Genomic DNA, 20,677 nt, shown 5'->3' on the forward strand with positions numbered 1-20,677 from the left:
CTTATCTGTGCCCGCCCCCTTCACGCCTCCATTGGAGGGCGGGAAACCCCCTTCTCAGCAGTAATTGGCTAGCATGGAAGTCGAACACAATATTGGCCAATGAGAGGAAAGAGAGTGAGGGCGAGGCTAGGAGTGGCTCTGCCCCTTTCTCCCGCATGCGACGGAAAAAAAGATAACGATTGGATGAGGAATGTGTCACTCCCCAACCCAGCTCCAACTTTCCATTCTGACTGGCCTGTCATTCTCCCCCGTCCCTATTACATTTTCCTTTCTGATTGGATGAACAACTCATCAGGCCCCGCCCTAGCCTATAGGCCTCTGTGATTGCTCTGCTTTTGTCCTCATTGGTTGGCTGCCATGTCTGTCACTCTAAGACATTTCAACTCTTATAAGCCACAATCGAGGAAGAGGCGGGATCAACAGTGTCTGATTGACTGAAAGGGCTCCATGGCGGCGGAATTGCATCCGGGGCCTGCGCCCTGATACCTTCCCATTGGTCACAGTGGGGATGATGACGATTCTGTTTCCTCGCGTTGTCATTGGTGAGCAAAGGTGCCCCCGCTCCTGCTGTGGGAACGGCTAGCGGAGAACGCGCGGGAGCGGGTAGGTCGTGCTTCAGCCAATCAGCGCCGGGCCGCTCCCTTCCCGTAACGGTGATTGGCCGCTTTGAAACCGACCCTCTCAAATCAACAGCAGCCAGAAGCCGATTTTCGGGTGGGGAGGGGCTAGAGAGGAGCGGATCTGGGAGGCCTTGAGCGAAAGTGGCGGGGCTGAGGCAGAGGGCTGGGGGCTAGGGGCTGAGACAGAGCCGGGGGGGGACAATGAACTGGGGCGGGGAGGGGCTGAGGTGGCGAGAGCCGGCTGTGCCCTTCCCCCAGGGCCTGACTCTGAGCGGGCTGGTTTCGGGGTGCAGACCCCCCTCCCCACGTAGCATCAGAGACCAGCAAGGGACAGGGAGAGGTCGCTGAGTCCAGTCCCCTGCACTAAGTATTCCCTAGGCCATCGCTGGCAGGTGTTTGTCCAGCTTTCTCTTAAAAATCTCCAATGATGGCGATTCCACAACCTCCCGACACAATTTGTTCCAGTGCTTAACCACCCTGACAGGAAGTTTTTCCTAATGTCCAACCAAAGCCTCCCTTGCTACAATTTAAGCCCATTGTGTCTTGTCCTATCCTCAGAGGTTAAGAAGAACAATTCTTCTCCATCTTCCTTGTAACAACCTTTTTTGTACTTGAAACTGTTATGTCCCCTCTCACTCTTCTCTTTTCCAGACTGAACAAACTCAATCTTTCCCCATAGGTCATATTTTCTAGACCTTTAATAATTTTTGTTGCTTTTCTCTGGACTTTTTCCAATATTTGTCCACATCTGGCACCCAAAACTGGACACAATACTTCAGTTGAGGCCTAATCAGCACAGAGTACAGCAAAATAATTACTTCTCGTGTCTTACTTACAACACTCCTGCTAATACATCCCAGAATGATGTTTGCTTTTTTTGCAATAGTGTTACACTGTTGACTGTTTAGTTTGTGATCCATTATAACCCCCAGATCCCTTTCAGCAGTATTCCTACCTAGGTAGTCACTTGTTTCAGCAGCGCCATTCTCCACCCCACCCCCGAAGAGGAGACTCTCCCCCCTGGAACAGACCATTATCTCACCCCCATTTCCGACACTGGCCTTCCCAAAGAAAAGGGTAATTTTCCTCCCCCAGGCCGCACCATTGTGGGGGGGAGATGTGTGCAACTGATTGTTCCTTCCTAAGTGGAGTACTTTGCATTTGTCCTTATTGAATTTAATCCTATTTTCTTCAGACCATTTCTCCAGTTTGTCCTGATCATTTTGAATTTTAATCCTAGTCTCCAAAGCACTTACAACCCCTCCCAGCTTGATATTGTCCGCAAACTTTATAACTGTACTCTCTATGCCATTATCTAAATCATTGATGAAGATATGGAACAGAACCAGACCCAGAACTGATCCCCGCAGGACCCCACTCGTTATGCCCTTCCAGCATGACTGTGAACCACTGATTACTCTCTGGGAACAATTTTCCAACCAGTTATGCACCCACTTTATAGTAGCTCCATCTAGGTCGTATTTAGGGTGACCAGATCACCCAAGTCAAATATCGGGATGCGGGGAGGGAGGGCAAAAAAAAACCCAACAACCCCCCCCCTCCACAAGCGCTGGAGGGAGGCCCGGGAGATGCAGGGGAAGTGTGGGGCTGGAGTGAGTGAGAGTCCGGCCTGGCCCCGAGTGCAGGCAGGACTCAGTCAGGCGGTAGGGAGAGTAGGGGGGCAGCCCGCAGGGCCAGGCGGCGGCTGTTCTCCACCCCAAGGCAGCTGGACTTGGAGCAGCCGCTGCTGCAGCTCCCACTGCCGCAAGGGGAGGAAGCGGCCGATGGCCAAGCTTGGCGGCTGCGGCTCTGGCGCCTCCGAACCCCCTGGGCCTGCTGCGGGGACCCAGCAGCGCACACGCTGTGCCCAGCCCCTGGCCAGTCGCGTCTGGGCTGCTGCCCAGCTGGTGCTATCCCGCAGCAGCCCCGGAGTGGGGGTAGCAGGCCCCAGCCCCCCCCGTCCCGCTCGGTCCCGCAGGGAAACGAACGGGGCTGGGCTGCTGATGCCTCCACCCCAGGATAGCACCAGCTGGGCAGCAGCCCAGACGTGACTGGCCAGGGGCTGGGCGCTGCGTGCGCGCTGCTGGGTCCCCGCAGCAGGCCCAGGGGGTTTGGGCCCGGGTGCCGCAGCCGCCGAGCTTGGCCATCGGCTGCTTCCTCCCCCCGCGGCAGTGGGAGCTGCAGCAGCAGCTGCTCCCGAGTCCCGCTGCCCGGGGGGGAGAACAGCCGCCCCCCTACTCTCCCTACCGCCCAACTGAGTCCTGCCTGCACTCGGGGCCAGGCCGGACTCTCACTCACCCTGGCCCCGCGCTTCCCATGCGTCTCCCGGGCCTCCCTCCAGCACTTGCGGAGGGAGGAGGAATGGTGAGCCTGGGGAAGAGGCGGGGATTCGGGGAGGGAGCCAATGAGGGAAGGAGGGGGCAGAGTCAGGGCGGGGGGTGGGGCGCGAGCACTTCCGGGCTCCGGAGTATTTGTTTGTTTGTCCAGTGTCCCAACCTAACATTGGTCGGGACGCGGGACAAACAAGGAAATATCGGGACAGTCCCGATAAAATCGGGACGTCTGGTCACCCTAGTTGAATTTCCCTAGTTTGTTTATGAGAAGGTCATGCGAGACAGTATCAAAAGTCTAAAGTCAAGATATACCATGTCTACCACTTCCCCCCATCTACAAGGCTTGTTACCCTGTCAAAGAAAGCTATCAGGTTGGTTTGATAGGATTTGTTCTTGACGAATCCATGCTGACTGTTATTTATCACATTATCTTCTCAGTGTTTGCAAATTGATTGCTTAATTATTTGTGTGACGGGTTCGGCCACAGAGACCCCCTTGGGACTGTCACCCGATGGCGCTGAGACTACCTCTGAGCCCGTTTTCTCTGCCAGTTTGGGCTTCCAGAACCCTGCCTTGTTGAGCCAGACACGCCAGTCTGCTCCAACACAGACCCAGGGTCTGAACCACACGCCCCAAAGCTGCAGACTTAACTGAAAACGGCTTAAGAAGTGCTCCTGTCTCCAGCACCCAGACACCCACTCCTAATGGGATCCAAACCCCAAATTAATCTGTTTTCTCTGTATAAAGCTTATACAGGGTAAACTCATAAATTGTCCACCCTCTATAACAACGATGGAGAGAGATGGACAGCTGTTTGCTCCCCCAGGTATTACTTACTTACTCTGGGGTAATTAATAAGCAAAAGTATTTTATTAAGTATAAAAAGTAGGATTTAAGTGGTTCCAAGTAATAACAGACAGAACAAAGTAAGTTACCAAGCAAAATAAAACAAAACATGCAAGTCTAAGCCTAATACATTAAGAAACGGATTACAGATAAAATCTCACTCTGAGAGATATTCCAATATGTTTCTTTCACAGACTGGACGCCTTCTTAGTCTGGGCCCAATCCTTTCCCCTGGTACAGTTCTTGTTCACTCCAGCTCAGGTGGTAACTAGGGGATTTCTCATTACTGGAACCTCCTTTGTTCAGTTCCACCCCCTTATATAGCTTTGGCACAAGGCAGGAATCCTTTGTCCCCTGGGTCCCCACCCCTCCGTCTAAATGGAAAAGCACTAGATTTAAGATGGATTCCTGTACCAGGTGACATGGTCACATGTCCTTTGAGACCCCAAGCCTTCATTCTTCCTGGCCTGACTCACAGGAAGGCTTGCAAGTAAACAACTACAACCAATTGTCCTGGTTGATGGGAGCCATCTAGATTCCAAACCACCATTAATGGCCCCCACTTTGCATAATTACAATAGGACCTCAGAGTTATATTTCATATGTCTAATTTCAGATACAAGAATGATACATTTATACAAATAGGATGATCACACTCAGTAGATTATAAACTTTGTAATGATACCTTACAAGAGACCTTTTGCATGAAGCATATTCCAGTTACATTATATTCACACTCATTAGCATATTTTCATAAAATCATATGGAGTGCAATGTCACAATTTGCTCTATTATCTTTTTGGGTACAGAAGTTAAGTTGACTGGTCTATAATTCCCCAGGTTGTCCTTATTTCCCTTTTTTGTAGATGGGCACTATATTTGCCCTTTTCTAGTCTTCCGGAATATCTCCCGTCTTCCATGACTTTTCAAAGATAATTGCTAATGGCTCAGATATCTCCTCAGTCAGCTCCTTGGATATTCTAAGATGTATTTCATCAGGTCCTGGTTATTTGAAGACATCTAACTTATCTAAGTAATTTTTGACTTGTTCTTTCCCTATTTTAGACTCTGATCCTACCTCATTTTCACTGGCATTCACTGTTAGACATCCAATCGTCACCAACTTTTTTGGTGAAAACCAAAACAAAGAAGTCATTAAGCACCTCTGCCATTTCCACATTTTCTGTTATTGTCTTCCCCACCACCACCACCATCGAGTAATGGGCCTACTCCCTGTCTTTGGTCTTCCTCTTGCTTCTAATGTATTTGTAGAATGTTTTCTTGTTTCCCTTTATGTCCCTAGCTAGCTGGATCTCATTTTGTGCCTTGGCTTTTCTAATTTTGTCCCTACATACTTGTGTTGGGGGAGGGATAGCTCAGTGGTTTGAGCATTGGCCTGCTAAACCCAGGGTTGTGAGTTTGGTCCTTGAGGGGGTCACTTAGGGATCTGGGGCAAAATCAGTACTTGGTCCTGCTAGTGAAGGCAGGGGGCTGGACTTGATGACCTTTCAAGGTCCCTTCCAGTTCTAGGAGATGGGATATCTCCATTAATTTATGTTATTTGTTTATATTCATCCTTTGTAATTTGACTGACTTTCCACTTTTTGTAGGACTCTTTTTTTAGTTTTAGAACATTGAAGATCTCCTGGTTAAGCCAGTGTGGTCTCTTACCATACTTTCTATCTTTTCTACACAGTGGGATAGTTTGCTCTTGTGCCCTTAATAATGTCTCTTTGAAAAACTGCCAACTGTCTTCAATTGTTCTTCCCCTTAGACTTGCTTCCCATGGGATTTTACCTACCAAATCCCTGAGTTTGCTAAAGTCGCCTCCTTGAAATCCATTGTTTTTATTTTGCTGTTCTCCCTCCTACCATTCCTTAGAATCATGAACTCTACCATTTCGTGGTCACTTTCACCCAAGTTGCCTTCCATTTTCAAATTCTCAACCAGTTCCCCCTTATTTGTCAAAATTAAGTCTAGAACAGCCTCCCCCCAGTAGCTTTCTCCACCTTCTGAAATAAAAAAAAATCTCCAATACATTCCAAGAACTTGCTGGATAATCTGTGCTCTGCTGTGTTATTTCCCCAACAGACGTCTAGGTAGTTGAAGTCCCCCATCACCACCAAGTCCTGTGATTTGGATGACTTTGTTATTTAAAAAACAAAAGCCTCATCCATCTCTTCTTCTTGGTTTGGTAGTCTGTAATAGACCCCTACCATGACATCACCCTTGTTTTTTACCCCTTTTATCCTTACCCAGAGACTTTCAATAAGTCTGTCTCTTATTTCTAGCTCAACCTCAGTCCAAGTATATACATTTTTAATATATAAGGCAACACCTCCTCCCTTTTTCCCTGCCTGTCTGTCCTGAGGAAGCTGTATCCTTCTATACCAATATTCCAGTCATGTGTATTATCCCACCAAGTCTCCATGATGCCAACTATGTCATAGTTGTGTTTATTTACTAGCATTTCGAGTTCTTCCTGCTTATTCCCCATACTTCTCACATTAGTATACAGACATTTAAGATACTGATTTGATTCCCTTCCCTCCCCCCCCCCCCAGTTCTGAATTGTCTCTCCCTTATTTCTGCTATAACAGCCCATGCTCCCCCCAGATTCCGACCCTTTTCCCAGGTCTCCATGTTTTTGACTTATTTGTGGGCTTTGGTCACCTGCCCCGCTGAACCTAATTTAAAGCCCTCCTCATGAGGTTAGCCAATCTGTAGCCAAATATGCTCTTTCCCTTCCTCAACAGGTGGACCCCCATCTCTGTTTAGCAGTCCTTCTTCCTGGAACAGCATCCCGTGGTCAAGGAAGCTGAAGTTTTCCTGGTGACACCATCCTTGCAGCCAGGCATTCACCTCCAGGATGCATCTGTCTCTGCCTGGGCCCCTACTAGGGTGACCAGACAGCAAGTGTGAAAAATCGGGACGGGGGTGGGGAATAATAGGAGCCTATATAAGAAAAAGACCCAAAAATCGGGACTGACTCTATAAAATCAGGACATCTGGTCACCCTAGCCCCTACCCTTGACTGGAAGGACTGAAGAGAACACCACCTGTGCTCCCAACTCCTTCATCCTTACTCCCAGAGCCCTGTAGTCACTTCTGATCTGCTGAGGGTCATACTTCGCAGTATCATTAGTGCCCACATGGATGAGCAGCATGGGATAGTAGTCAGAGGGCCGGATGATCCTCAACAATCCCTCCATAACGTCTCAGAACAGGCCCCTGGCAGACAGCATACCTCCCGGGATGCTATGTCAGGGCAACAGATGGGTGCCTCCATCCCCCTCAGAAGAGTCTCCAACCACCCCTACCCTACGTTTCCTCCTGGGAACGGTGGCTGTGATCCTCCCAGCCTTGGGGGTACATAGCTTCTCCTCTTCAACCTTTGGGGATGATTCCTCATCACTCGTTGCGAGGGCAGCATAACGGTTCTCCATCACCATAATGGGTGGGTTGGGAATAGGGGTGGAGCACTGCCTGCTGTCAGAAGTAACCAGCAGACTCCTTGTATCAGAGTCTTATCCTCCTCCGGGGGCATGACAACAGTCCTGTCTAGCTGGAGAGCGTCCTCAGCCTTAGAAGTCTCCATATGAATCAGTGGATTCCTCCTGTGCACGGATACTCCTCAGTCTAGCCACCTCCTCCTTCTGTAGCTCTTCCACCTGCTTCCTGAGAGATTCCACCAGCGGGCACCTTTCACACTGGATGGTCCCCCCAGCCTGGTTTTCTGAGAGTGGGAAATGCAGGCCACAGTTTCTGCAAATCCACACCAGGATCTGGGTAGAGGCATTCATGGTTAGGTTCTCTGTCTGGATACAGGCACAGGTGGAGGAGACAGGAGCAGTGTTGGCACTGGCGATTCGGCCCTTCCGAACCATAGCGATGTTATCTTGTCTCCCTCCTACAAGCTCCCTCTCTCAAACACCCCTGTTTGTTTGTGGTCCCCTATTCACTAGTTCCCCTTGGTCACTTAGCCTCTGGCTTTTAAGGCCTTCCCTCTTAGGTCAGCCCTACCCCCTCGTTAATCACACAGTGGGAGGGTGATCACAAGACTGATTGAGGCTGATCAAGGATGATCAAGGGAACAAAGGCTCAAACTGACCCCAAACACACAATCCCAATTGACCTTGTAACTGAAATAACCTGAAAGACAAAGAACAACACAAACAGCCAAACAAACTCACTCACCCCAAGGTTAGTACTCGCACCTTGTTCCTTTGCCCTCTCTCAAACTCCCCTGTTTGCAGTCCCCTGTTCACTAGCTTGAACACAGAATCTGGGTGGCCAACTCTCTGTTGGGCAGGGGCTGCACGACACCCCATAGCCTGCCACAGAGTCACTGCCAGGTCGGCCTGCACTGCCCAACAGGGGAGAGACCCTCCAGGGGGAAGGAATAGGGATCCTCCCAATCCCACCCCAAAATCATGGGGAGACCAGAGGCCAATAAAGCTTCCTCCCTGCCCCTTTCCCTGGGGGGAAGCCATGGCCCTTTGCACAGGAGAGGGGGGCTGCATGGAGCTGTATGAGATAGCGGTCTTAAGCAGGGAGCCAGCAGTGCTTCCCACTGGCAGGATGGATGAGGAGGTGTCTGCTCAGTGGGCAACACCGGTAGTAGATACATGTAGGGTTCAGTGCAGCTTTGAGCCATTTCAGACACTGTGCCCTCTGCAGCAGTCATCTGGCCTTCACTTCACAACAGCGCTATCTAGGTCCTGACACATGACCGCATCCCCTACCAACAGCATGTCCCAGATCCCCTCACCCCACTCCATCACCACACAGTGCAGCTCATTCCAGGAAGACAGAGAGATTCAGAAGCAAAGGAGAACACATTTAGTGGGCAGATGAGGGAGGCTGCTCCATCCAGTGTAGGAGGAAGCCCTCACCCGCCCACTCTCAGTTAGGAGGTGTCCAGTGTCAGTAAGCAGAGGTTAGCGACCTGGATTTTATTCAGACTGGTACCTTTAATTGTATTTCCCTGACAGAGGGCTGCTGTAAGAGGAGAGGGCAGCAGACCAGGACCCACCTTAGGTCTGTCTCTGCCATCCCCCTTTGTGGGACACATTTTACCCTCCCCCAAGTAGGAGGGGTGAAAGGTCTGGCTTGGAGGATTTCAGCCTGGCTGCTTCAGGCTCCAGCCACCCCAGTAGGAAGATTCTTTCGCAGAACTTCCAGGCCTGATTTGTCATTAGGGTGGTGGTGGTGGTGGGTTTAAAAATAAGGATTTGGTAAGACAATGTGTGTGGGGTACCAGTGGTGCCACTTTACAGCACTCAGGATGAGAGAGAGATGGGCAAAGGGGAGGCACTGCCAGAGGATAGACCAGTGGTTCTCAAACTGGGACTGCCGCTTGTGTAGGGAAAGCCCCTGGCTGGCCGGGCCGGTTTGTTTACCTGTCGGGTCCGCAGGTTCGGCCGATCGCGGCTCCCACTGGCCGCAGTTCACTGCTCCAGGCCAATGGGGGCTGCGGGAAGCGCCGGCCAGCAAATCTCTTGTCCCGCGCTGCTTCCCGCAGCCCCCATTGGCTTGGAGCGGCGAACCGTGGCCAGTGGGAGCCGCGATCGGCCGAACCTGCGAACCCAGCAGGTAAACAAACCGGCCCGCCCCGCCAGGGGCTTTCCCTACACAAGCGGTGGCCCCAGTTTGAGAACAACTGGGATAGATAATTTCTCACATCACCAGTCTCTGTGGCTGCTCAGTACTTGAGCTGGGGATGTGGCGTGGATGTGCACATAAGCGCCAACTTCTCCTGGCGCCGGTGGGTGCTCGACCCCCCCCCCCCGCCCCGCCCCGCCCCCATTCCAACCACTTCCCCAAAGTCCTCGCCCCAACTCCGCCCACTCCCTGCCCCTATTGGACTCCTTCCCCAAATCCCCGCTCTGTCCCCGCCTCTACCCTGCCTCCATCCCTGAGTGCGCCATGTTCCTGCTCCTCCCTCCCATAGCTTGTTACACTGCGAAACAGCTGTTTTGCAGCAGCAAGCGCTGGGAGGAGAAGCGGGGACGCGACGCGCTCAGGGGAGGAAGCGGGAGTGAGATGAGCTGGGGTGGGGAGCTTGGCTGCTGGTGGGTGCAGAGCACCCACCAATTTTTCCCTGTAGGTGCTCCAGCCCCAGAGCACCCACGGAGTCGGGACCTATGGACTTGGGTGCCTTTTTCTTTGTCCCATCATGGTTAAATTGACAGCTCCTTGCCTGCTCTTAGTCTCTCTCTTTCTCCCCAATGGGCACCATTTCGTTGCCTTTCTGCTCTTGCTGAGGGTGGGTCTTTTTTCACTGGTAGGGATCTGGGTCTCTCTCTCACACTCACTCCCATGTAAGTTTGGATGAATATCTTCTCCACTGTAGGTTGCTCCTATCCATCCATATCCACTCCTAGATCCTAGTCTAGTCTAGTGGTCTATGTTTTTTATACCTATCTGTTCAGTATTGCCACCTCTCACAGTTTTATCGTGAGTCTCAAAATATTAAATATTAAAGCCCCAGCTCTTGAAATTATATGATGCTGTTCATTTAAAAGAGCACGATAGCCCCCCAAATTGCAGTGAAAAGCTGGAGCTCAAACAATAAAGGCAAAAAGACCTAAAATTTATTATTCATAAGCCAATCTAATAATTTTTTGTGGCTTGACTCAGCCTGTCTCTTTGGCATTGAATTGCTTCTCTAAGAAGTTCTGAGTGACTGGAAGTCCCTGGGGGACCATATTTCCATGTTTGGCTGCAGGGGGCAGAGCTGCTTCACAAAGGGAAACAGACAGCAAGGCCAAGCCCTGGCATTCAGACCGGGATCAAATGGAGGGACTTTGAAGTCCAAATGGGTTTCCGCCACCTCACTGGGTATCTTATGCAGTGGTCTGGGTCAGTGTCCACCCAGTGTCTCCATTCCTATCTAATCTACTTGTGACCCTGAGCCAAGACCTTGCATTTTAAGTGATTTCCAAGTTCTGTCCGCACGTCTTTGAGGAGCAGGATGTACAGCAGAGGATCCAGGACATTGCCCAGAGTGGTGAGGCACAGTGCTACCTGGCTGTAAATGAAGAGGTTTGTCTCAAAGAGGCAGAGACCTTCATTGTTCTGAACCATCTCCCTCTGGTATTTGTAGAAGGAGGTCACCTGGTAAGGAGCACAAAGCAGGAAGAAGGAGATGATGATGAGGGAGATGAAGCTGTAGATTTGCCTCTTTGTCTTCCGCTCCAGTGATGGCACCTGCCTGAGCTTGTGCAGGACCTGGAGGTAGAAGAAGCCTATGAAGAAGCAGGGTAGGAAGAAGGACAAAGCCATGGTGGCCATCTTAAAACGTGCATAGGAGATGCCCAGTGGGTAACCCTCATAGCAGCGCCCTGCTTCTGGCTCCTTCAGCAGTAGCCCAGTGCCTACGGAGCAGATGCTGAGCACCAGCACCCACGCAGTAGCGCTGACCTTGGTGGCACCATGTATTGTCTGTAGCCCACGGAACCACAGGGGATGGACCACACCTATGTAGCGCTCCATGGCAATGAGGCACAGGAAGCCATTCTTGGCATAGAAGTTGGTGATGAAGCCCAGGCTGACTGCCACGCAGGCCCCGGTCCCCAGATCCCAGTTGTGATCCCAGTAGCTGTAGTAGATCCAGAAGGGCAACATCAGGGTCTGTAGCAGGTCAGCTACTACCAGGTTCAGCATATAGACAGAGAGGACGATGGATTTGTTTATCTGGGACACCAGCGTCCAAAGCGCTAGGCAGTTCAGCGGCAAGCCAGCCCCCAATACCACAGAGTAGACGGGGATGAGGAAGTATTTGGTGGAGTTAAAGGCTATTGGGCAGGGCGAGGCCATGGTATTCACCTTACCCAGCAGAGTCAGTGATTGTTACCAAGGCCCTTGGTTGCCATCCTGCATGGAAGGGGACACAGGCCCCTGTCTTCAAGGTCACTGTCTTACAGTGGAGGCTACATCCAGTTCTCCAGGATGACTGTCAAGGGGAACACAGCCACTCCCCTTACTCCCAAGCTGCACTCTTCAAAGAGTCTGTAAGAGACAGAAAAACCGAGTGCTATATAGAAAAAGCAAGGCAGCCCAAGCACCTGACTGTCCTTGATTCCTTGCTCCCTTTATCAAACAGCTAGGGAGAGATTTCACTGCCTAGTAACCCTTGTGTTAGGATCTGAGCTAGAGAACAAGCCTGAAACTAAGGCCTTTAAAGCCTCCTTGTTAGTGCAAACGCTACAGCAAAGCTGGGCTGTCTGGCCAGGAAGCAGTCACAACTTCCTGTCCCCCTGGCAGGCCAGTTATGCTCTTAAGCAAGGAAAGTCCACCCCAAACTCCCAACAAACTAAATGCAAACAAAAGTGATGAGCATTGGCTCTTGGTGCAAGGCTTCCATTTTGACAAAGCTTTTCCACTATAATCATATGATCTTTACAACAACTGCTCCCCACAAGCTCAAGCAGAGCTTCCCACAGCTGTGGAAGTGATAAAAGCTGAAGACTCAGTGAAATCTCCTAGGGATCTTGCTTTGCCAAATCATGAACTTGGGAGGCACTTGAACATTGTGATGATTGGTGCCAGTATCAGAAAGAAAAGGCTCATCAGAGTCACAGGCCAGGGCTAAAATCAAGGACAGCTAGGCGTTGGCTCCAAAAATTGCACCATGCATGGGTCAAATGCATCTCAGAACCTCCCCTCACCCCTTAGTCCCTTTTCCAACCCTCTTCAGCGAAGGGGCTTTGGACCCCATTCACCATTGTGTTGCCCCTTGTGTCATTATTTACAGTAGTGCAAAATGCCACCTTTTTGATTAAAGCTTTTCACACCCACTTTGCATTGGTGTTAAATGAAGCCCCAAGATGCAAGCCCCTTATGTGTAAAGCACTTAGTGCGCTTCTTGGTGTTGTGCAAATAACAGCGCAGTAAGCATATGGACAAATGCACACTCAGACTTATCGCTCCACCATCATTTGTAAGCACCACACAAGGCCAGGGCCACTGAGTCTGTGTGCATAAAAGAAACAGCCTTGGATACATGGAAGGAGCCTTTGAATGTAAGGGAAGGACCAGGTTCAGTTCAAACAAAGGAAATTGTGCCTGACTCACATACGGCAGCAGAATTGGTGGGGGGCAGAGCAATGAATGAGAGCTATAGAATGATCACAAATGGGGTCATGTTACACAATAACCCAGACTGCTACAGAAACTGTCAACTCTTCAGACTGATTCTGTTGCAGTTTAGATACCGGGGCTGGGATTTTCAAAGAGTCTAAGGAAGTTAAAAGCAACAAAGAGTCCTGTGGCACCTTATAGACTAACAGATGTATTGGAGCATAAGCTTTCGTGGGTGAATACCCACCACGTCTGACAAAGTGGGTATTCACCCACAAAAGCTTATGCTCCAATACATCTGTTAGTCTATAAGGTGCCACGGGACTCTTTGGCCTGGTCTACACTACGAGTTTAGGTCGACTTTAGCAGCGTTAAATCGAATTAAGCCTGGACACGTTCACACGACGAAGCCCTTTATTTCGACTTAAGGGGCCTGTGACAGGGTCGGTAGCTCACCGCTGCGGCGCCTCCTCCTGGCCGCTTCAGGGAATTAGTTTTGCGCCAGTAGAGCGCCCTCTTTGGGTGGCATTCCGCCTGTCGTCTCGCCTCCGTGGGGTGCACGGACTTGCGTTGCTCCCGACGTCGGCGTCCTCTTCCGGAGCACTGCCCTCCGACAGTGTCCCTTTGTCCAATCACACCCCTTCCGGGGGGGGTGGGGGTAAACAACAGCCCCACACCTTCAAGTCCGATCCTCACCGTCTAGGATCTGGTGTGGTTCTGACCGGCCGCTCCCTGCGGCCCGTGGCTGTGCGTGGGGTAGCACAGCAAACAAAGGGGGAAAAAGGGGGGGGGGGGGGGGGACTCAGTCCCGCCCACTACTCTGAGTCCCGGTCCAGAGGCCCTCGTGTGACAGTCTCACTGTCCTCCTTCTCCTTCCTCCTCTGACTATCCCTCTGGACCGCTTCCCCAACAGCCCTTCACTACGCTAGGCCTCCTCCTCCCAGGCCTGCCGCCTAGCAGGCTATGGAGTAGGGCCTTCTCCCACTCTCTCAGGCTGGCCTGCACTGCGCTGTCCGTGGTGCTGGCCTCCCAGCTCTGGAGACAGACCTTCCCCTCTGAAGGCCTGGGACAGACTGACTGCTCCTGCTCTGGGCAGCCTTTTATATGGCTAAGCCGGGCCCTGATTGGCTGGCTCCAATCTGCCTTCTTATTGGCTCCCAGTAAGCCCTCTCCTGATTGGCCGCGCGTCTACGCAGGCGCCTAGGCCTGCCGCAGCCCAGTCTCTCTAGGTGTGGGGTAATCGCCCCACCACACACCCTCCCCCTTAAGAACCCTCCCGGGGGGGGGGGGGGGTATCCTAACCGGCCTAATGGCCTAGAGCACGGAAAGCAACCTTTGTCTCGCAGTGGCTCGGCTTACCGGCTCAAAGTCTAGAAACTTAGCCCTTGTCACTGGGCCTTATGGCCTACTGGCCCCAAAGTCCCGGAAATTAGTCTTTGCCAACGGGCAACCCGGCTTATCCACCGTCTCAGCGGGGGGGTCCCACCGAAACACGCTGAGGCTTGCCGGGTCCGACGTACCAGTCCGTCTCTTCCCTTAAGCTGCCTCCTATCTGTTCCGCTGCTGGAGTGTCCCACGGGTCTCCTGATTCTCCACGGGTCTCGTGGTTCACCGCCTCGGCTGGTTCCTCCCACAGTGAGGCTCCCTCTCGACCTGGAGAAGTCGCAGTCCTCGGCGGTTCCAGGAGTGTGGGCTGGTCCTCCACCAGGGCTTCCCGCAAGGGTTCTTCTCCCACGGCCGTCTGCCTAGGCTGGGGTATGTTCCCTCCTCTCGCACTCTCTGTGCATTTGAGACACACCCCGTACAAGCGTGACGGATCCTCTGCTGGCAGGGCTAACTGTTCAGGGCCTCGGCAGTTGGATGGGAGCTTAACTGCCCCCTTGCAGACCACCCCCTGCGCTAAAGATCCCCCTCCTTGACCCGATTCTTCGCCCTCCTCCCCTAGCCTGGAGAAGAAATCGGCGTTAGTATGGGCCTTACCCGGTCGGTGTAGCACCTGGAAGTCGTAAGGCTGGAAGGCAAGGTACCACCGCATAATTCTAGCGTTCGTGTCTTTCATGCTGTGGATCCATCGCAAAGGGGCGTGATCTGTGATTAATTTAAAACTATTCCCTAGCAGATAGTAACGGAGGGCGTCGATAGCCCACCGTACCGCCAGGGCCTCTTTCTCTATTGTTGAGAAGTGTCTTTCTCGGGGGAACAGCTTCCGACTTAAATACAGTACTGGGTGTTCCTCCCCGTCTACTTCCTGGGAGAGTACTGCACCTAGGCCGACTTCCGAAGCGTCTGTTTGTAGTATAAACTCCTTCGTGAAGTCGGGGTGTCGTAGTACTGGTTCTTGAGCGAGCCATTCCTTGAGCGTGTTAAAGGCTCGCTCGCATTGTGTAGTCCACTGTACCTGTCGAGGTTGGGAGTTCTTCGTTAGGTCTGACAGGGGGGCGGCTATAGATACGAAGTCTGGTACAAAACGACGATAGTACCCAGCTAATCCCAAAAACTGACGCACTTGTTTCTTCGTCGTGGGGGTGGGTACATCTCTGAGGGCTTGTACCTTGCTAATCAGGGGTGTTAGTTTCCCCCCTCCTACCGTGTATCCCAGGTAGGTCACTTCTTCTTGGCCTAAGTGACATTTCGCCGGGTTAGCTGTTAGGCCGGCCGCTCTGAGGGCTTGTAGCACTGCTGCCAGGTGGTGTAAATGGCTCTCCCAGTCAAGGCTGTAGACTACGATGTCATCTATGTACGCCGCCGCGTATTGGTCGTGGGATTGGAGGATCTTGTTCATCAAACGTTGAAACGTGGCCGCCGCTCCATGTAACCCGAACGGCATGGTTACAAACTGGAAGAGGCCGAAAGGCGTAGGGAAGGCCGTCTTCGCTCGGGAGTTTGGCGTCAGTGGGATCCGCCAATATCCTTTAGTCAAATCTAAAGTTGACAGGTACTTGGCTCCTCCGAGGCGCTCTAACAGTTCATCCACTCTCGGCATTGGATAGGCATCAAAACGGGAGATAGCGTTGACCTTCCTGAAATCGATGCAAAACCGAGTCGTCCCGTCTGGTTTTGGCACTAGGACGATAGGGCTTCGCCACTCGCTCGTTGACTCCTCTACCACTCCCATCTCTAACATCGTCTCTACCTCCCGTCGCACTGTATCCCACATTTTCTTGGGCAGCGGCCGGTGGTTATCCGTCACCCTCTTCCCGGGGTCGGTGGCGATATGATGACTCATTAAAGTCGTCCGGCCCGGGCGGGCCGATAAAACGTCCGGAAACTTCTCTACCACCCGTTGTAGTTGCCCCCTTTGTCTAGGGCTGAGGCCTGACCCCAGCGTGGCCGGTCCGGGGTCGGGAAGGTCCCCTGCTAGGGGTCCAAGTTCCAAATCTGGGGTGGACGGGCCAATGAACATGACTTCCCGGGTTTTCCAGGCCTTTAGAAGGTTAACGTGATAAATGCGGGTCTCTTTCCGTCGACCAGGTAGTCTGACTTCATAATCGACTGGTCCCACTCGTCGGATCACTTCATAGGGACCCTGCCATTTGGCCAGGAGCTTCGACTCGGAAGAGGGCAGTAAAAGCAGCACCCGATCGCCTGGGGCGAACTTCCTCCCTCTAGCCCCTCGATTATAGAGGCACTCCTGACCGGCCTGGGCCCGTTCCAGGTTTTCACGGGCGAAGGCCCCTAATGTTTGGAGTCGCTCCCGGAGTTGTAGTACGTATTGTGTGGTCCCAAGGACCCGCGTTTCCTGTGTTTCCCACTCCTCTTTCAGGAGGTCCAGTATTCCTCTGGGCTGCCTGCCATATAGGAGCTCGAAAGGCGAGAACCCCGTCGAGGCCTGTGGTACCTCTCTTATTGCAAACAGTAGGGCCGGCAACAAGGTGTCCCAATGTGAGGGGTCCTCCTCCACAAACTTCTGCAACATGGCTTTTAGCGTACCGTTGAACCGCTCTACCAAGCCATCGGTCTGCGGGTGGTACACCGATGTCCGGAGGGTCCAGATATGGAGGAGGCGACATAGCTCGGCTATTAACTTGGAGGACACATTGGTGCCCTGGTCCGTCAATATTTCCCCGGGTATCCCAACCCGGGCGAAAATCTTTACCAGTTCACCCGCAATGGTCGATGCTGTCGCTGTCTTTAGGGGAACGGCTTCGGGGTAGCGTGTTGCGTAGTCCACGACTACTAGTATAAAGCGGTTCCCTGTCTTGCTTCGCTCAAGGGGGCCGACGAGGTCCATCCCGATCCGTTCAAAGGGTACCCCCACGACTGGCATGGGTACCAGGGGTGCAGGAGCTACCCCTTTCGGTCCGGCTCGCTGGCATTCTGGGCACGAGGCGCAAAAGTCTGCCACTTCCCGGTGGATGCCTGGCCAGAAAAACCGGCGGGCCACCCTCTGTAGGGTCTTCTCGCGTCCCAGGTGTCCGGCCCAAGGGTTTGAGTGGGCTAAGTGGAGGAGGCCGGCTCGCAGTCTCCGGGGGACCAATAGCTGGTGGAACGTCTCTCGGGTCTGGGGTTCCTGCGCTATTCGGTACAGGCGGTCCTGCCATACCTCAAAGCGGGGGCCCTGCGGAGTCCGTACCATCCCGTCCCCCTCAACAGCAGGGTTGGTGGCTTGTTCCCAGGCTCGGCTTAGGGTTGGGTCTTCCCGTTGCTCACGTAAGAAGTCCCCGTCGCGCTCTAACTCTACCCGGGCGTCCTCCACCGAACGGGGTCTGTCTCCCGGACAACTCGCAGGGGTCTCCGCCGTTGAGGAGGTCCCCTCGCCGGGGTCATCCCTTAGCCTGCTCCCAAGCAGCCCCGTTCCCGGTGCTATAGTCCTGTCTGGTCGGGGCTTGGGTGGCTGATATCTTAGGAGGACCTCTCCGAAGCCGGGCCAATCTCGTCCCAACACCACCGGGTAGGCCAGCCTAGGGGCCACTCCTACTCGGAGACCCTCCTCTCGGCCGCCTACTCCCATCTTGACCCAGGCTGTGGGATACTGGCGGATGTCTCCATGCACACACTGCAGGTAGATCGGGGGCCCCGAAAGATTGAGGTTCGGGACCAGCCCCTCTCGTATGAGGGTCTGACTACACCCCGAATCTACGAGGGCATTGGTGGGGTTCCCTTCAACCTGGACCGGGACTATCAATTTTCTTACCCCTTTCTGCCGTGCCCGTTGTCCGGCCATCCAGGCCTGCCCGTAGCTGCAGTCCATAAAAGGGCAATCTCGCCGGAAATGTCCCTCTTGACCGCAGCCCCAGCACCTCTCTCGGGTTTCGGCCGGGCTTGGGCCTCCTCCGGGGGGGCCTGTTCGCTCCGGGGGCTGTTGCTCCTTTCGAGTCGCCACCGGCAATAACTTGGGTCGGGGTTCAGGGTTGGGAGGTCTCGGGTGCCGATGGCTGTTGCCTGCCAGTGGTCCAGAGGCTCCCGTCCCACGAGGGTTCCCCTTCTCTGCGCCGCCCTTGCGACCAAGGCTCTCGGCTGCTTGGGGTGGTGCCTCTGCCCCCTCGGCGGATAAGTAGTCCTCCATTAAGGCCACTGCTGCGGAGAGGGTGGCCGGTCGATGCCGTCGCACCCAGGCCCTCCCTCCCGGGGGTAGGATCTGGGTGAACTGCTCTAAGGCTACCAGCTCCGCCACCTGGGGTCCCGTCAGGCCCTCTGGGTCCAACCATCTCCAGCAGTGGTCCCGGATGCGTTGGGCCACGGCGCGGGGTCGGGCCCCCGGGGGATATTGTTCTTTACGGAGACGCTGTCGGTAGGTCTCTGGGCTAATGCCGGTATGGTCTAGGATGGCCGCCTTGACTCGGGCGTACTCGAGTGCTTCCCGGGGGTCGAGGCTCCGATATGCGGCCTGAGCCTGCCCTGTCAAATAAGGGGCTAGTAACGTGGCCCAATGTTCTGAGGGCCACCGGGCAGCAGTCGCCACCCGTTCAAATGTGACCAGATAGGCCTCTGGGTCATCCTCGGGCCCCATCTTGGTGAGACGTATCGGTAGGGCCCCTGGGGTATCCCCCAGTCCGGTTCCCATGGGGGCGGCAGGGGTGCCTCCTGCCGGCCGTAACAGTGCGGCCATCTGTTGCACCAAATGTTCCTGCTGCACCCGCTGCTGGGTGGCCAACTCTCGGAGGAGCTGCTGCTGATTCTCTTGGTGCTGAGTCATCAGCAGCTGCTGCTGAGTGGTCATTTGCTGCAGCATTTGCATCTGCTGCTGGTGCTGCTGGGCCGACTGCTCCTGCCGCTTCTCTAGCAGCCATTTTAATAACTTCTCAGCCTCCATGTTGGGGTTCAGCGGGTTACTCCCGGTTCAATCCCCTCACTCTGGACCCCTTTGGTGGGTCCGGGTCTGGACCCACAATCTGGGTCGACCGTCTGTCTGCGCAAGACACTGCTCTGGGCAATAGTCCGCAGTCTTGGCGCTGGCCCCTCGTATCAGGGGCGGACCGCTATGCCCGCATTCTCCACCACGTGTGACAGGGTCGGTAGCTCACCGCTGCGGCGCCTCCTCCTGGCCGCTTCGGGGAATTAGTTTTGCTCCAGTAGAGCGCCCTCTTTGGGTGGCGTTCCGCCTGTCGTCTCGCCTCTGTGGGGTGCACGGACTTGCGTTGCTCCCGACGTCGGCGTCCTCTTCCGGAGCACTGCCCTCCGACAGTGTCCCTTTGTCCAATCACACCCCCTTCCGGGGGGGGGGGGTAAACAACAGCCCCACACCTTCAAGTCCGATCCTCACCGTCTAGGATCTGGTGTGGTTCTGACCGGCCGCTCCCTGCGGCCCGTGGCTGTGCGTGGGGTAGCACAGCAAACAAAGGGGGAAAAAGGGGGGGGGGGACTCAGGCCCGCCCACTACTCTGAGTCCCGGTCCAGAGGCCCTCGTGTGACAGTCTCACTGTCCTCCTTCTCCTTCCTCCTCTGACTATCCCTCTGGACCGCTTCCCCAACAGCCCTTCACTACGCTAGGCCTCCTCCTCCCAGGCCTGCCGCCTAGCAGGCTATGGAGTAGGGCCTTCTCCCACTCTCTCAGGCTGGCCTGCACTGCGCTGTCCGTGGTGCTGGCCTCCCAGCTCTGGAGACAGACCTTCCCCTCTGAAGGCCTGGGACAGACTGACTGCTCCTGCTCTGGGCAGCCTTTTATATGGCTAAGCCGGGCCCTGATTGGCTGGCTCCAATCTGCCTTCTTATTGGCTCCCAGTAAGCCCTCTCCTGATTGGCCGCGCGTCTACGCAGGCGCCTAGGCCTGCCGCAGCCCAGTCTCTCTAGGTGTGGGGTAATCGCCCCACCACAGGGCCCTTTAAACCGGTTTCTTTACTCCACCTCCGACGAGGGGATTAGCGATAAAATCAGCCTTAGCGGGTCGGAATTGGGGTAGTGTGGATGGAATTCGACGTTATTGGCCCCGGGAGCTATCCCACAGTGCTTCATTGTGACCGCTCTGGACAGCACACTCAACTCAGATGCACTGACCAGGTAGACAGGAAAAGCCCCGCGAATGTTTGACTTTCATTTCCTGTTTGCCCAGCGTGGAGAGCACAGGTGACCACGCAGAGCTCATCAGCACAGGTAACCGTGATGGAGTCCCAGGATCGCAAAAGAGCTCCAGCATGGACCGAACGGGAGGTATGGGATCTGCTTGCCATATGGGGAGATGAATCAGTGCTAGCTGAACTCCGTAGCAGTAAAAGAAATGGCAAAATATTAGAAAAGGTCTCCAAGGCCATGAAGGACAGAGGCCATAACAGGGACGCACAGCAGTGCCGCGTGAAAATTAAGGAGCTAAGGCAAGCCTACCACAAAGCCAGAGAGGCAAACGGAAGGTCCGGGGCA

The 20,677-nt window shown here is 53.8% G+C and overlaps 1 protein-coding gene across 1 annotated transcript; it reads right to left on the reverse strand.

Annotated features, from left to right (window-relative positions):
• Positions 1–10,535: 10,535 nt before the first annotated feature.
• On the reverse strand, positions 10,536–15,710 carry LOC128846152 (probable G-protein coupled receptor 132). Its single transcript, XM_054045213.1, has 2 exons — positions 15,609–15,710; positions 10,536–11,629 (listed from the first exon to the last, which is right to left on the reverse strand). Exons 1-2 carry the CDS (start codon positions 15,708–15,710, stop codon positions 10,700–10,702), a joined length of 1,032 nt encoding a protein of 343 aa, XP_053901188.1. The 3' UTR covers positions 10,536–10,699.
• Between the last annotated feature and the right edge of the window lie 4,967 nt (positions 15,711–20,677).

The sequence above is a fragment of the Malaclemys terrapin genome, chromosome 12 (genome assembly GCF_027887155.1).
Source record: "Malaclemys terrapin pileata isolate rMalTer1 chromosome 12, rMalTer1.hap1, whole genome shotgun sequence".
Taxonomy (NCBI): domain Eukaryota; kingdom Metazoa; phylum Chordata; order Testudines; family Emydidae; genus Malaclemys; species Malaclemys terrapin.